Raw genomic sequence first — 17,075 nt, forward strand, 5'->3', positions numbered from 1 at the left:
ACCCGTGCGCGACAAAAACAGTTCTATCATAGACCCCAAACATATTAATAGTCCTATTACCACCCTAAGTACTATGAACACCCCTATATGATGTGGTGCGTGTTTCAGTCTTCGGAGTACCGAGCTGTCGTGGTGGAGGGACTGTGCCGCCTCCTGATGGCGGGACGACTCTCTTCCTCCAGCCTGATCAGCCGACTTCTGCTTCTGTGGTTCAACCCGGCCACTGGTAATATTCATTTACTATGATTCTGATGAAAATACATATTTAAAAAACAAGTTATCAAGAATTTATTTATATAATTTATATTTGAATCACTAACTTTGTTTCATTTTATAATTAAAATGTAACTTTGTTTTAAAATCACTAAATAGTAACTTTATAGTAATTTTAAAACAAATTTACATTTTTATTATAATTTCCTAGAAGGTTGTTATTCACATATATTTTGTGGCACATTTTATAAACTTTATAATATTTAAAAAAACAACTTTGTGTTTAACCACTTTTTTATTGCTACATTTTTTCTCCAATCGGTTTCGACAAGAACCTTGTCATCATCAGTGTTAAACATGTGTACATGTTTAACCCAAGTTCTTCTGGATCCAAATGGAAAACCAAGAGTTTCTATACCCGAGAGGTTTCAGTGAACCCAAGCTCGTTGGTTGGGTTTGATTTGACGGCGACTGTTTGTCTCTCTGTCACAGAGGAGGAGGACGGCCTGCGGCAGGTGCTGGGGACCTTCTTTCCGCTGTTTGCGACGGGGGCCGACGGGGCGCAGGAGCAACTGGAGGCCGCCTTCCTGCCCTCCGTGCTGACCCTCGCGCGCGCGCCCCTCGGGAGCCCGCTGGCCGAGGTGGACCAGGAGGCCGTGCTGCGCTTCCTCGTCGGCCTGACCATGCCGTCTGTCTCGCCCAACGTGAGTCTGACACTCTATTTTTAACTTACTAACCATTTTGCAGACGGATACCTAACCTAACTTTACTTGTACATGCATACATTTATTTTACCTTGCATATCGCTCACTCCTTTCAAGAATGTCATAAATCAAAATACTTGATTTTTCAGGAGAAAGTTTTTAAAGTTTAAAAATATAATACAATGTATTAAAAATAAATATCAAGCCACTTATTGAACTTTTTACTGTGCAACAGATCTTTTCAACAAACCTTCAGGTAAAACCTGAAGGTTTTTTCTCCATTACAAAAATATTTAGTATATTAATATAAATAATTAAACAATACCTTTTCTTCAAAATACAAAAACAACACTTTCTGCCCTGTAGCGGGTAAATATTAAGTTAAAAATATACCGCTTTTGCTGGAATATAGTACATTTTCTAGGCATTCCAAAAACATGCACAACTGAAAATTGAAGACTTTTGATTTATGACGTTCTTGAAAGGAGTGAGCGATATGTGGAGCAAAAGTATGGTAAAGTAGAGCAGCTGAACTGCACTGCTTTACCTTTTTGAAAAATTTTCCATTCAATATGTCTCCAAGAATACGCTGTAGTAAATATGTATGTAAAAATGTCTTTACATTTTGTATATTAGCAGGATACAAATAATAAAGGAAATGAATTTTTTTAATAAAAAAATCTAACTTAACCTATCCAACACTTCATTCCTAATTAACTTACTCTCCGTCACGCAGACAGATATCACGTTATCCTGAACAAACCAGTGATAGGGCGCTTGTCCACTACCCGGAATTACACCAAATTTTACCGTCCGGCACGTCAGTTAGCGTTTTAAAACGATGATTGGCCTGGCTTTTATCCATATTTCTTCGGATCGGTGCGTGAACACGTTGCGCGTAAATTCGATCACGCTAAACTGTCGTAGTCGTTTTCATTTTTCAAAACCGGACTGCCGGACAGTGAAATCCCGTGTAACGCCCATAAATATGATAAAATTATGAAAATAGTATGGGTAGCACAGCTGCCTAACTAAGTTACGATTTGTCCCATCCGGAACAGAGCAGAGTGCTCTCGCAACTCGCGGTATACTACTGGTGTTTCAGGCGCGCAATGTGCACTCCAACCTGGCGGTGCTGATCGTGAATGTCCTGGAGCGGGGGGAGGAGACGGCTGCGCCCGCGCTGTGCCGCGCCCTCACCCTGCTGTCGTCCCCGCACTCCCCCGCCCTGTGCCGGGACCTCATCCGCTCCGCCGAGGGCCTCCTGGAGGTAAAGTTACACGCTATACATGCAATCCTCATGTAACAACCCGAATAAAATATTTTCATGGTACATGATAACCCAAATGAATTTCTCAGAAGAGCTGGATCACAACTCTTGTCCAATATCAAGGTTTGGAAGATTTCCTATCTGGGTAACGTATTTCGTGCGAAAAAGTATTACATTCTGCAAATAATATGATATAATATTTATATCGCAGTCATACAGGAGAAAGTGACCAAGTGCATTTTTTTTTACAAAAACGTGATTATTGACTATTTGATATCTTACTAGCTTAATATTGCCCTGAAAAACATCCCAAAGGATTTTAAACATGGAAGTATAATATATTGACATGGTAAAAATGACTAACTGCATTGATGTTTATTTTCTTGCCAAGCAAAAGTGAACATTTTACGTTTTGTAAGTTGGTCACTTTCTCCTGTACGACTACGATATATTAATTATTATAGTCAAAAGAAATAGTTACCTACAATAATAGTAGTTGGGTAGAGAAAGATGCAAGCGCTCAAAATAGAACTTGTTGCTTTATAGGTACCCGAGAATATTTGTGGTTTCGGATAGTGATAGAGGATCGACTCACGGCGCCCCTCTTTACTTTCTACGGCGCACCAGGGCGCCGCGGCGCACACTTTGGGAACCCCCGGGTTAAAACAAAATAATAATATTATTTTTTCAAACTAATTTGTTTGTAATTTCTTTTAGATTCTGACTGACAAATCATTGTACAGAAACATGATCCGCTTCAAGGGCTCCCTTCTAGTGAAGTTAGACAACTTGGAGCAGAGAGTTTCGGCTGCCAATCCGGGGCTTGAGACCCTCACAGAAGTCTCCGAACCCAGGACCAGCATCATAAGTGGCTCCGAATCAGGTAAAACTCCGCATGTTTAATTTAAGTTTTACTTGGTTAAATACCACTATTTCTTAACCTTTTCCACTCTGACCATTTTTTCTCAGTACATTAAAATAAAATATATGCAAGAACTATTGCTAAAGGTGTAGAAGAATCCCGCTTCGGAAAACTCATTCAGACACATTGAACAGATCAATATCCAATGAGATATTGTTCAACATAGTGGTAGCTCTTCCTACAGGCATAACCATCGGCAGGTTGGTCTTGTGTATAGGAATGTGAAACAATCTATGTCGACGCTGTCTTAAGTAACTATCGGGAACATACAGACCAATGTTCTGGATAGTTTCAGGATTATCGATCAGACTGCGCATTTGTGAATACTGGAGGTTGGGTAAAGATAATTGTTGTCTCTTTTAGCAGATTGTTTTGCATCCGAACCGTTCGTTACATGGACAAGTGTTTCCAGATAAGCGCGAGGATGAGCCGGCCAAGGAGCTCGACGTATCCTCTCCCTCATCGACCCCGCCCAAGGATGTGGAAATGGAGTCTGTGTCCGGCACTGCTGAGAAGAGTGAGAGCTGCAATCCATCTCCGCCTCCCGGAAAAGTGAGACGCATCACAGGTAGGGTGGACCAATTATTTTTCTTATTATTTTTTGGCATCTCATCAAAATGATGAAGATGAATATGGAAGTCTGGGCATTAACGGGGTTCATGACCGTCATAGGCTGGTTAAGGTGATCACTTTACACACGTGTAACATTCACCAATTCTACCCATTATTGACAATCACACTACTCAAATTCTTGAATTTGATGAGATGTCAAAAAATAATATGAAAAATACAATTTATAAATATATAATTGGAGATAATCCAGATTTGTGAACAAGTATTTGGACACACTCAAAATGTTGTAAATTATTTTTCTATTTATGTACATATATACATCTATTATATATATATATACATATAGACATCTCAACATAAATGAAGAATATGGATGTCTGTAAATCGTAAGCCCCGTAAATGCCCAGACTTCCATATTCTTCTTCATCTATGTTGAAATGTCAAACCTGTCTCTTGTTAAAATGTTAACATTAAAAAGAAATCAACCTTTCAAAAACCACACTAGTTTCAAACCACTTTCATGATTTATACATCTAAAGGTGGAGCATTTCATCGTAACGTAACACGTTACGATGCGAGCATTCAGGCAAGCGATGTTACGATGTTATGTTACGAGGAAATGCTCCGGTCAGTCTCCACCTTATGATAAATGTTTGAATTTTAAGTCAAAAAGTAAATCTTTTACTTTAATAATCTCGTAGGTTCCTTTAAATATTCAATAAATTAAATTAAAAATTGTCTCAAAATCATTTTTATTTTCAAATAATTTTGCTACCCACGATTGGCTCTTTTGGTTCAAGAGGTAGCCGACCCCCGCTCTAGTCGGTTCACTACTACAGCTTTGCCCATTTTCCAGCCGCCGATGTCGCCAAGCGCGCGCTGCTCAAGACCCCCCGCCGCCGGCCCCGCGAGACCACCGAGTCCACCCCGGCCACGCCCTCCCGGGCCCTCGACCCCCCCAGGCCCGCCGTCACTCCCCCGTCCACCCGACGCAGCGCCCGCACCGCCTCCGCCAGGAAGGCCGCAGGCGGGGCGGGCGAGGCTGCCGGGAGGGCCGCGGGGACCGGGGCAGCAGCCAGAGGGAGAGGGAAGGCCGTGCTGGGACTGGACAAGCAGCTGGAGATGGTCTCTATCAAAGGTAGACGATAACAAAAACATACATTGATTATCACCATGTTTTTGCCTATAATTTTCACTCATGAATTACATGAAATCATAGTAACTTTAAACATAAAAAATAAACCCAACTCATTGTAGGAATAGGTTTTAAAGCTTGTAAAGTTAGAGCCTAAATAGGAAAAACATAAAAAATGTCTTCTTCTTTTTGTAGATCCTAGGTATCTGTTTGTGCCTCTGCATGTCGCTCTTGGGATGTTGACTCCCAGCTGTCTTTCTATCATTTTGGAGGTCTGCCTGGGGGTCTGCGTCCTTCAGGGTTACCTTGAAGGGCGATACGTGGAAGTCTGTCTTCTGACATTCTGTTTATATAAACATATGTTCATTCCAGTATCGCCTTCGTTGTCGTCCCCACCTCACGATATCTTCCGTCTTACACATGCTTCGCATGTCGGTATTTCTTACTCGGTCTCGCAATGTGTTTCTGGTTATAGAACAGAAAGTCTTCATCTCGGAGGTTCGAAGTCGAGATTTTGTTCTGGAAGTGTCTGCTCTTGCCTCAATCCCATAAGCGGCTATTGGTTGAACACATGTTATGTATATTTTTATATAAAAAATGTAATTCACACAAATAATATTGTTGTGAAGAAAATTTACAGTTTATGGTTTTCGAATTACTTTCCTATTGGCCCACGCAATTTCCCGCTCTAATGAAATTATATTAACACATTTTAGATGGGTATTTTTTACATCTGCAGACTGCTAACGACGGTATTTGATAATTATGTACATATAGTTAAGACTTTCACAAAGAAGATTGGTATATAATATTCGTTTAAAATTATTGGATAATTTCCTTCTTTTCCTTCTTTTCTTAATCCTTCTTTTCTGCCTTTAACCTTCCCTTCCTGGTGTTGTGTACCTAGTACACATTGCTTTTAATAACTATAATATCTCTATAAAAAGAATAATTACAAGGCTAAGATTTTAGGTATTCTTCCATAACATATTTAGGCATTGATTTAAAAAACAATATTAATAATAATCACAATTTATTCGGTACATCGGAGGTATTTTGTGAATATCGGAAACAAATTCGCGTATAAACAGTGTGTGAAGAGTGTGCGAGAACCGCGACACTATATTCGCATCTCACTCTTGCACACTTGCACTGTTCAAGCGTGAGGAGCTCAAAGCTCAATGTTCTCTGGCTAGCTAGCGGGTTAGCGGCAGTAGCTCTTGAGGTTTCGACAAGAGTGGACCTACGCTTGTTTCGTGAGCGTTGTCAGATGGTTTTTTAATGTTTTCAGCAAATAAATCTAAATTATTATAATTTTTTACTTTATTTATAATTAATTAAGGGGATTAGCTATGAATGTCCGTATTTTTTCAATTTAAAATTGCTAATTTTTAATTGTGTTTCTACTTCCCAACACCGGGACGCGCATTTTATTTTAACACCGGAAGGGAAAGGTTAAAATGAGGCCGGCGCAGAAAGTTAAAATACCCTTCCAGTCCTTAATCGGTCATTCGACCAAACAGGTGGAAAAACCTTTCCCGTCCAAAGTATGTTAATTCTTCTCAATGCACTTTTATTACAGAGGGAACTCAGACCAAAGGCCGCAAAAAGCCAGCTCAAAAAGCTTTCGAGATATTTGAGACGAAAAAGAGTGCGGGTAAGAACGGCGGCGGGCGCAGAGGAGCCGCCGGCAAGCAGCGCCAGGAGACCACCGTCAGGTGCTCCGACTCCTCGGACGATGAAGACCAACAGATCCGAGACTCCAGCGACGAGGACACAGTCCTGCACACAATCTGTCATGATCAAATGGAGGTAAGATCCCTAAAAATTACGATGGAACCTCAATTTTACATATATTTTTATTTCTTTTGCTTATAGATCCTCGTATCTATTTATTCTGTTTTCCGTCTCTTGTGATGTGGACTGGCAGCTGTTACGCCATCGCTTTGGAGGTCTTCCAGGTGGTCTTCTTCTGTCTAGGTTTTCTTGAATAGCAAATCTAGCCTATTCTGGAATGCTCATGTCAATAGAATGCAAAAAAATACACTGGAATCATCTATTATCTTACATTCTATTGACATGGGTATTCCAGAGGCGTTTTAACTGTCTTCCCCATCTGACTATACCCTCTGTACAACACAATTTCTCTAAACCTAGTCTCTAAACCTTCCCCTCCCGGTGAAATGTATTTACTACAACTCGACTTTTCAAATGAGAATATCAATATAAAATATAATAGATACGGGCTCACAATTTTTTTATTCCTCCTTATAATATAATTAAGTTTGATACAAAATTATTACAACATAAAGTTATTTATTTGCAGCGATGGAAATAAATAATTTGTAAAAAAATCAGGAATAAAATCACTAATATACAAACGTTTTTGTGTGTGCGCGTGTGGCGTGCTTTGTAAGTACACGAGGGACGTCTGAAAAGTTTCCGACCTAACAATGATACAAGTCTTTTTTTCTTCTATTATTTTTATTATTCTACATATTCTCCTTTTACGTATACACACTTCTCCCAGCGATGCTCCCATCTCTTCAACCCGTCCAAATAGTAGTTGGCGTCTTTACCTGCAAAATAGTCATTTACGAAGGTGATGGCCTCTTCATTTAATAAAAATCTCTGTCCTCCGAGCGCAATTTTTAGCTGAGGGAACAAAAAAAAGTCGCTCGGGGCTAGATCTGGTGAGTAAGAAGGGTGGTCAAGTAGTTCAAACCGTAATTCGTGAATTTTTGCCATAGCAACTGCTGAGGTGCGAGAAAATGTCTTGAGAAAATGAGAAAATGTGCGCATTGTCTTGATGAAACATAATTTTTTCTCCTGCAAATGTGGCCGTTTTTCCGTAACTTCTGTATTCAACTTATCGAGTAATGATGCGTAGTATTCCCCTGTAATAGTTTTTCCTTTTTCTAGGTAATCTATGAAAATGCACCTCAATGTCCTCATTTCTGATGTTCTTAGAAGAAATTATTACATCAAAACATAATTTTTTTTACGTATTCATGATTTGATATTATTTTCAGTCGATGTCGGTCTTGGAAAACAGTTCCAGTGACGATGATGAAAGTGATGACAATGAGGGAGAAAAAAATCAAAGAGTCGCTAACAAAACTGTTCCCGAAACACCTGAAACTAGTGAACAGTGAGTATACCTATTATATGTATTTTTAAAAAATTAATAATGATTATTATATTTTTTTGTTTTTCATCACATATTTACAATTTTAAATTTACTCACCTCCAATATCCAATTATTAACACATAGTTCGCTCCCGCAAATAAACGCTTAACCATATAGAATATAATAGATACGGGCTAAGAATTTTTGTATTCCTCCATAATATAATTACATATTACATAACTGTACTGTAAAATAAAGTTATTCATTTGCAATTGTTTGACAGTTGTGTGGCATTCTGTTGTCTCTGCCTAGCCCTGCAGAAGGCGGTTGTTTAGTACATATAGTGAATTTTAGCCATGCATATTTTTTAATCACTTTTTCTTTTTTCAGAAGCGAATCCAGTGATGATGAAGAAGAAGATTAATTCATTTTATTTGTAAATTAAGGGCAATCTAGTTTATTTTTCACTACCTTGTCGAGAAAGGATATTGGTGATCTTACTTCAACATTATTTTTTCATATCTCAACATAGATGATGAAGAAAATAGAATTCTGGGCATTTACAGGGCTTACGACCTATACACACTGTGTTCCAAGTTTGATTGATATATCTGGAAGATTCAAGAATTTGAGTAGTGTGGTTGTCAGTCATGGGTAGAATTAGTGAATATCACACGTGTGTAAAGTGATCACTTAAACCAGCCTATGACGGTTGTATGGCCTGTAAATGCCCAGACTTCGATATTCCTTCATCTATGTTGAGATGTCAAAAATAATGTTAAAAAATAACTGGTAATTGGAGATAATCCAGATTTGTGAACAAGTATTTGGGCACACTCAAAATTTTGTGTCTTTAATCAACACTCCAAGGGTGTAATATCCTGATATGTACCAAAATTTATACATCTGACAATAACTGGGATGTTTTTATGTTCATATATAGCTTTATTGTATAATTGATTATCATCTGAATATAATCCAATCTCACAAGTTGAGTCTACTTCAGTGATCTGTGAGTCATTTCTAAAATAATGATTGTTTCTGATAAAAGTCTATTGTAGGTATTTAACGAACAAAGAGAGAAAAATCGCTATGACAATATTAATTTATCACATCACAGAAAATAATATATTTACAACAAAGAGTTATTTCATTATTCAATAGGGTATATCTCTCGGGAGGAATATCTAATTTAATATACTCAACCTATAAAAGATTGCGTAAGACTGGTTTTGTGTTTTATAACAGCCGATATAATCAATATTTTCATTCATCATTTTCTTTTCCGAAATTCGCCTTCGCAAAAATATTGTTTTCGTAAGTTGGTAACGAATGACATCACAGAAACGAATCCACACTACTACTATTACAGCTCTATAAAGCAGATAGCAGTGTCCATATTTCGTTTTATTCAAATGTCTAAAGTTCAAACCTTCATATCTCCCTTACTACTCTACAGATTTCAATAAGAATGTTAGCGATAGTCTTGTGATTTTTCATATAAAATTATTAGCCACCCACCTTATAATAAATACATCATGAAAATTATCCATTTTAAAGATATGCTTTATTGTGTTTCAAATATAATGTATCTAAAACTTTGTCTGTGATTTCATATGAAAACAGTAAATTGTTGATACATATCTGACAAAATAAATACGAAATACAATGTTTGTCATAAACCCTTTGTTGTAAAAATTTTAAATTTGTATTTTAAATAAATAAATAATTTTATATTGCATTCATTTTATTTCCTACCCTTTCAATGTGTATTCTTAATGTGTTATTTTTTTAAGTCCTTCCTTTAAGTGGAGAAACCCAAATTAATGAACAAGGATTTTGGACTCACTCACAAATGTTGCGAACAAGACAAACTAAACCAAAAAGCTTAGGAGTCTAATTTGCAAAACTAGTCAAAGTTGTGTAAAATATAATGATTTAATCTTCACAAAACGAATTTTAAACTCTGAATTTGTACATTTTTAGTTTTCACAAAACAAATTTTGAGTTGTACCATTATCTATAAATATAAGCGCCATATTGAAAAGGGGACTCTGCCTTCAAGACTAATTAATATGACCAGCATGTAAATTGTTTTTTATCACTTCTAATTAGTTTTTTTTGGCGACAGTTGTGACCATACACTGTCTCTAACGCCTTGTTCTTTTCAAATCAAAACTTTACACAACTGAAATTCATTGCACATACATTTTTTCAATGCTAAGTATACGGTTCTTAAGGTACTACGTTTTAAAGGCAAATGGGAAAAATTATAAAATGCTTATACTGAATAAATAGATTTTCTCCAAGTACAAAAAAAAACAATTACGTGGAAATTATAAATGTACCCCGATTATCTCATTGTATAAGCACCAATTGTTTTTTACAGGTACCTACCTTACATATGATTTTTCATTATGTTGGTACAGTGTGGTTTTTGATTGATAATTTTTTGTTAGTCGTTTTTTGTTGGCTGTGCTGACAAGGTGTTTTCGGTTGTCAAATATTTTTTTGCCAGTTTAGTGAAATTGATTTGTTTTAATTTTTCCAAAACCGAATTACTTAGAAATATATTTGGTAAGTTTTTATTTTAATATAAGATTTGCGAAAGAACATAATTTTAAATTATTCTAGGCCTCCATGTAGGTTAGAACGGTAGTTTTATCATACATACTGATATGACAAGTAATGTTTTTTGCATCAATTTATTACGGCTTTTGTCTGAATTGCGTGCTTGAATTCTTATAGATGAGAAACACGAATGTCAATATTATAAATTTTGTACGCTTTGTTTCATACATATTCCATCCGAACTAACCACAAATCAATTTATTTCGATTTATTATTAATTGATATGATGACATGGTATTGTTTGTCATTACTCCTTGTATGATAACGACCTACATTCATCAAATAATTTAGTTGATCCCGTTCTTATAATGATTTAGAATTTTTTACATTTTAATTCATCTTAAAATAAAAGCACACCTGCCATTAAATGCACTGCTGGTTTATTTGAATTAATTTTCTTAATTTTGAACAATGAAACAAAAGAAATATTTTTCAGTGATTTAGACCAGCATTTCTTAATGCTTTTGAGTCACGACCTAATTTGGGGAAATGGTTTTGATTTTGTGACCCCGAAACAATATAAATTGAATAACTCTTCCAAACAAAAATGTATTTTAATAATAACAGCTGATAACAAAAAAATCTGAATCATTTTTACAATGTTATTTTTCCTCAACAGACATGTATATATTTCTGTTTTCCTAATTTCACAAACTTAAACAAGTACGGGCATACTATTCCGAGTGCCTTAGCAATTGCTACTGTTCTCCTATTCTTACACTCTTTTCTCTCTCTATTTCATTTTCCAACCTCCTTCATTTATGTTATCTTTCAATTATATTCAACTCTTATATACAAGAATCTGCAACACAGGACTGGCCATTTTTCCTTCTTATACTCAATGATCAAGTTGGCATTGGATGGATCCAATGCAGTGCTTTATGAACTATATGGGCTGAGAAGAAAGAATGGTCATACTTATGCACAATGTAACATCTATCTATCGTTTTTAAAGGGACCTATTAAAATAAACTATGAATGCGGGAAAACAATGAATGCGGGATTAAGAGGTCAATATGCAAGTAGACACGACCGAGTAAAGATACCGGCCTCCCAATCTTTATAACCATTCGTAGGCTAAAATTCTAAGAAGAATACAGGTTTAAGATGCAAATGAATTTATTTAAAAAAAAATACAAACCAGAATAGAATTTGAAAAAATACTAAAGTTTATTGATCAAAATTAGTTTTTTTAACTGTTTTATTTTCGTAAGTCAATAGTATATTTTCGGCTTTGCAAATAGTATTTTTTTCAGCATCGGTTATTAAATGTGCGTTATAGAAAGTTTTCTTTCAAAGAGTGTGCACGCTTCTGGAAATGCAGGTACAGGCAGCGGCTCCTTTTCATCAATATCGACCTCTCCTGCTATCGGTTACACAAGCTTTCGATAGTTTCTATCCCATACGTTGCCGTTGAATATAAGAAAATTTAAAATAATGTAAAAAAACAGACAAAATGTATCAAATATGCAGCTTAATTCGAACGATAAATGCGGTAAATGGTGATAGAGAAACGATGGATGCGGTTTAGTTTAGTATGAAATGAATTTGGGATAGAAGAAATAAACGATACATCCGGGAAAACGATTATTCGAGGAACGATAGATAGAGGTTTCACTGTATTCATATATACGATGTATGATAGATGTTCAAATAGTGAAATAAGGAAGGAGTGTAAAGCTGAGACAAGCATTATCGATAAAATTAAGAAAGGTGTGTTGAGATGGTTTGGACATGTAGAACGAATGAGTGAGGAAAGAACGGTAAAATGAATTTATGAGGCGAATGTAGTTGGAAAAAGGAGCAGAGGAAGACCGAGAAAAACTTGGCACGATCAAGTATGCCAAATACTTTAAAGTGGTCAGGTTAGGAGTCGAAACTATCGGCGGGTATGTATGAGGAGATGCATGAACGTGGAAGAGGCGAAGAATGTTTGCAAGGACAGAGTGGTGTGGCGTTCTATTCTCTCTGCCTACCCCTGCGGGGAAGCGGCGTGATGGTTAGTTAGTTAGTTAGAGTGTCCAACGGTCTTATTGGCTGCTTGTAGGGAATTAAATTTTTATTATTAATTTGTCCGCCTCCGTAGTGTAATGGTCAGCATGTTCGGCTACCGTTCTGGAGGTCCCGGGTTCGATTCCCTGGGGAGTGTCAAATAAACAGAAGTGATTTTTTCACTCTAATATTTATTCAATATTACCCTGGACTGGTACCTGAAGCGGAGGGCTGACCATCAAGATAACACTGCGTTTATATGATGCAGTGCCCTATGCACCATTGGGGTGCGGATAAGGGTTTGAATGAATGAATGAATGAATGAATTGGTTTGCCAGTCATTTTGTAGGAATATCTGTCTATTTTTAATTTAAATTTTACTTGGTACATACCAGTACTTCTTAAAATTTTTAAATATACTAGAAGTCGGGAATTTCAACAGTTTCAAACAATAGAAATTCAATAGTTCAACAGTTCCAAAATGTCGAACTTTTCAACATAAATATACAATAATTCAATAGTTCAATAGTTCCAAAATGTCGAACTTTTCAACATAAATATACAAATAAAAATATACCATAATTAACAATACGGTAATCACTAAGGCCTCCCCCCAATGGTCCATGTTCCCGCTGATAAAAAATAAAAAACAACTTCTACCCTTCTTTTCACCTTTCAACATCCCGAGGCCACAAGATTTAAACTAAGCTTTACAATGCTGAATGCATCGAAACACGTCGGCTGTCCAAACTTAAAACACCGTAAGGGACATTTTTTGTAAAAACATTTTTTTGCATTTTTTGACTAAGTAAACGTACCCCCATAACCTGCTGAAGAAAAATTCTTTGAAATACAGCTAAATCCTAAGAAAGTAATTTTAAAAAAACACTTTGATAATCAAAACTCTACTTAAATATAATTTAAAAACCAAGTCGCATCGCCAAAATTAAAACGTAGTAAGGGTCTGTCTCTCACTGTGTTTTTAAATTGTAAATGTAATAAAATTGTAAAATTACCCTATTTCAACCTAACGAAACAAACAAAACTGCAGTAATCGCTGCCTAACGTTCAATTATAAAGATTAATAATATGTTTATATTAAATATCGAATCTGATAATATACCGCATATTTTGAGCTAACTTTCATTTAGTTCACTCTAAAAGTTTCCTTAGGGCACGTTCTTAAAGTGATTAACACGTTTTTTGGCTCTCCTGTATAATTGTCTCGTATCCCTTACTGTGTTTTGATTTTGGACAGCTAACGTGTCCTTATAGATTTTAAGAAATATTCTATTTACCAAGTAAAATTTTAATTGCAAATAAAATTTTAATTTTTATCTTTGAGAAAAAACACACGCAGAAGCAAAATATGCTATGCATCGTTAAATTTGATTTCTGAACAGCAAATTCGTCACATGCAAATATCGCTCACTCCTTTCAAGAACGTCATAAATCAAAAATCGTCAATTTTCAGTTGTGCATGTTTTCGGAGTGCCCAGAAAATGTACTATCCCAGCAAAAGAGGCATATTTTAAACTTAATATTTACCCGCTACAGGGCATAAAGTGTTGTTTTTGCATTTTAAAGAAAAGGTATTGTTTAATTATTTCTTCAAATATACTTAATATTTTTCAAATGGAAAAAAAACCTTCAGGTTTTACCTAAAATATCTGTTGCACAGTAAAAAGTTCAGTAAGAGGCTTGATATTTATTTTTAAAACATTGTATTATATTTTTAAACTTTAAAAAGGTTCTCCTGAAAAATCAAGTTTTTTGATTTATGACGTTCTTGAAAGGAGTGAGCGATATGTTAGTTTTATTTCTTGTAACAGTAAACTGTGAACACGGATTTTTATTATTTTTCGCTATTCTTTACCGTGCTGTATATAATGTTCAATTTACATAAATTACTATATTAGGTATGCATTTTTATATTCTTGCGCATAAAATAAACACAATTGGCATTGTTTCTATGATTTATTTGTATTTGCATCGAATATATATTTAAAAGCAGTAGTGTGCAATTATTATGTAGTTATACATATAACATACATGCAGAGAGAGACCTTGTATACTACACCACAGTTTTACAAATGAGTTTCACAAACTGTTAAACAATACTAAATTTCATAATGTTTTCAAGAAAATACATGTGACCATGTGTCACCTTCTCACACTGAATTAAAATAGCTTTGCTTTCAGCCGTGTAGAATCATAATCTCTCATTCATTTACAATATTCTCCATATTCCGATTGCACTAACATAAAATATCTTTATTTCAATAAATTTTTCATTTGAATAAATTCAATAAACAATTTTTGGCATTCACTTTGTGGTAAGACATGATGCAATTGAAAATGAAAACACTTGTTTTTACCACTTGAGTTATATTTATTTTAACGACTAGTTTCGGAAGCTACAGATGCTTCTATCTTTTGGTCTGAATTCTCAATATTATTAATATTTAAAGTATTTACTTTGTGGTTAGTCATTTTTACTTATTTTTTTTTTACAAAAATGTTAATAATATTAGTATATAACCACTCACCAGTGAGTGTATAATAATAGTTTATATTCAGACCCGAAAATGGAAGCATATTTAGCTTCCGAAACTAGTCATTCACCCTTCCCTTACGATGTTAAAAACTCCCGCGCGTTCCAGTGAAATGTATTTTTTACACCATATGAAAATGTGGTTTAAAAACGGGAAAAATGTAAATATTTCCATATTTTGTTTTTATTGACCATAGTTGAAGTTGAAATGTAAAAATTTTGTAATGTTAGCTCTGGTTTTATCTTAAAACGTGAAAAAAATACATCACAAATAACCGCAACTGTTGGCGTAGCGACACAACCGTCGCGCAAGACAATCTGCGTGCTACTGGCATGGTAAACACATTACAACATGCGTGTATACTTACAAAGCACGCCACACATGCACACACAGAAACGTTTGTGTAGAGGTGATCTTATTCCCGATTTTATTCACAAATTATTTATTTCCGTCACTGAAGATGAATAACTTTATATTATAATACTTTTGTGTAATACATAATTATATTATACGGAGGAATACAAAAATTCTGGGCCCGTATTTATTATATTTTATATTGATATTCTCATTTGAAAAGTCGAGTTGTAGTAAATACATCACTGGGAGGAGAAGGTTAAAATGAATATAACTCAAGTAGTAAACAACGAGTATTTTCATTTACAATATAACATCTTGTTGATGGAATACCTTTACAATCATGGTCACTTTTATCACACTTCCCATTTTTCAATATAACACATAATTCTTGAGTAACAATTCTACCCAGTCATAGCAGAAAGACTATGGAACTAATTACCCACTCTTCTACATGAGAAATGCACCCTATCGGACAAATTGTCTGTGACTCTCTTTCCGAGAAACCCCAACTGCACACAATATCATCCCTTCCTTGTCCCCCTTATCCCTTCGATATCCTACTTCTCTATCCTGCTTCCCATGCCTTTCGTATTATGTCGACTTGTTTGCAGTCATGAAATTGTGTGAAATTTACATTATCTCACCATAAAGGGTACAAAACTTTAATCCTTCATACTTATGGTTAGTTGGAAGATTTAGATATATAAGAAATCTGAATAAAAGATATATAAAAATAGATTTGTAGGAAAATATAGATATATAAAAATTGCTGTACAGCAATCTAAATACAATTAGTATGTATCAATAATTTAGAAACATGGTTATAATTTTTTTTCAAACTAAATTGAAACTGTGTTCACATGAAAACATAAGATACATAGGTAATAAATAAACCGAACATCCTAAAAACTAAAAATAAAAATTACATACGTACATATGTATACAATATAGTCACAAACAGGTTGTAAATATAAATGTTACAAAGAATTAACCTGGTCAAACTTGGCTTTGCGACGACAGCATCCGATATTACCGTCCGAAATGACCGGAGGGACTTTCCGTCGGGGCGGCGGCTCCGCCTTCCAAACGAGGAGTTACGAAGGTCCCCCCCGCTCGCCGGGCCTGACGCTGCAAGACTTGGCCTCTATGACCAAAGACCAACTCAAAACCGAGTGTCGCAAACGCGGCCACAAGACCTCCGGCAACAAAATGGACCTGGTACCAAACACTCACATTCTAGTATCGTACACACCTTTTGTAAATTTTCCCCTAGTTGACTCTTTATAGATGTAGTAGATCTGTGTTTTTTGCGACTACCAAATAAGTGTTATACTTTACGTAATTCCCGGAACAGCAGACTGGCCTAACTAATTTTATAGCTGAATTTAGTTCGAAACACCCAATTCTAGTTTAACGCCATTCAAGAAGTAACTGATACATTGTGGAGTAATTCAACCGCTTGCTCCATATAAACCGTGTCATTGAGATGTCCTCTTCATACTTATCTACCTTACGCTATTCTTATTACATGACTGCATATAAGGTCCGCCTCCTGTGCTGGAGGTCCTGGGTTCGATTCCCTAGGGGGTGAAA

The 17,075-nt window shown here is 35.7% G+C and overlaps 2 protein-coding genes across 2 annotated transcripts in view; both read left to right on the forward strand.

Moving 5' to 3' along the window:
• The window catches only part of Cap-G (Chromosome associated protein G), a 29,373-nt gene extending 19,724 nt beyond the window's left edge, over positions 1–9,649 (forward strand). Inside the window, exons 15-23 of the mRNA XM_088267230.1 lie at positions 109–226; positions 706–917; positions 2,023–2,187; positions 2,905–3,070; positions 3,522–3,677; positions 4,539–4,820; positions 6,400–6,629; positions 7,850–7,968; positions 8,338–9,649. Of these exons, the coding sequence (XP_088123356.1) occupies positions 109–226; positions 706–917; positions 2,023–2,187; positions 2,905–3,070; positions 3,522–3,677; positions 4,539–4,820; positions 6,400–6,629; positions 7,850–7,968; positions 8,338–8,371 (1,482 nt within the window). The 3' untranslated portion in view covers positions 8,372–9,649. The remainder of the gene's footprint in view (positions 1–108; positions 227–705; positions 918–2,022; positions 2,188–2,904; positions 3,071–3,521; positions 3,678–4,538; positions 4,821–6,399; positions 6,630–7,849; positions 7,969–8,337) is intronic.
• A 755-nt stretch (positions 9,650–10,404) lies between these two features.
• The window catches only part of LOC148305134 (vacuole membrane protein 1-like), a 40,457-nt gene continuing 33,786 nt past the window's right edge, over positions 10,405–17,075 (forward strand). The window contains exon 1 of the mRNA XM_088267172.1: positions 10,405–10,524. The gene's annotated coding sequence lies outside the window, so the exon portion shown is untranslated. The remainder of the gene's footprint in view (positions 10,525–17,075) is intronic.

This window comes from Brachycentrus maculatus, unplaced genomic scaffold (assembly GCF_059751285.1).
Source record: "Brachycentrus maculatus isolate JH-2025_06_01 unplaced genomic scaffold, ASM5975128v1 h1tg000285l, whole genome shotgun sequence".
In the NCBI taxonomy this organism is placed as follows: Eukaryota; Metazoa; Arthropoda; class Insecta; order Trichoptera; family Brachycentridae; genus Brachycentrus; species Brachycentrus maculatus.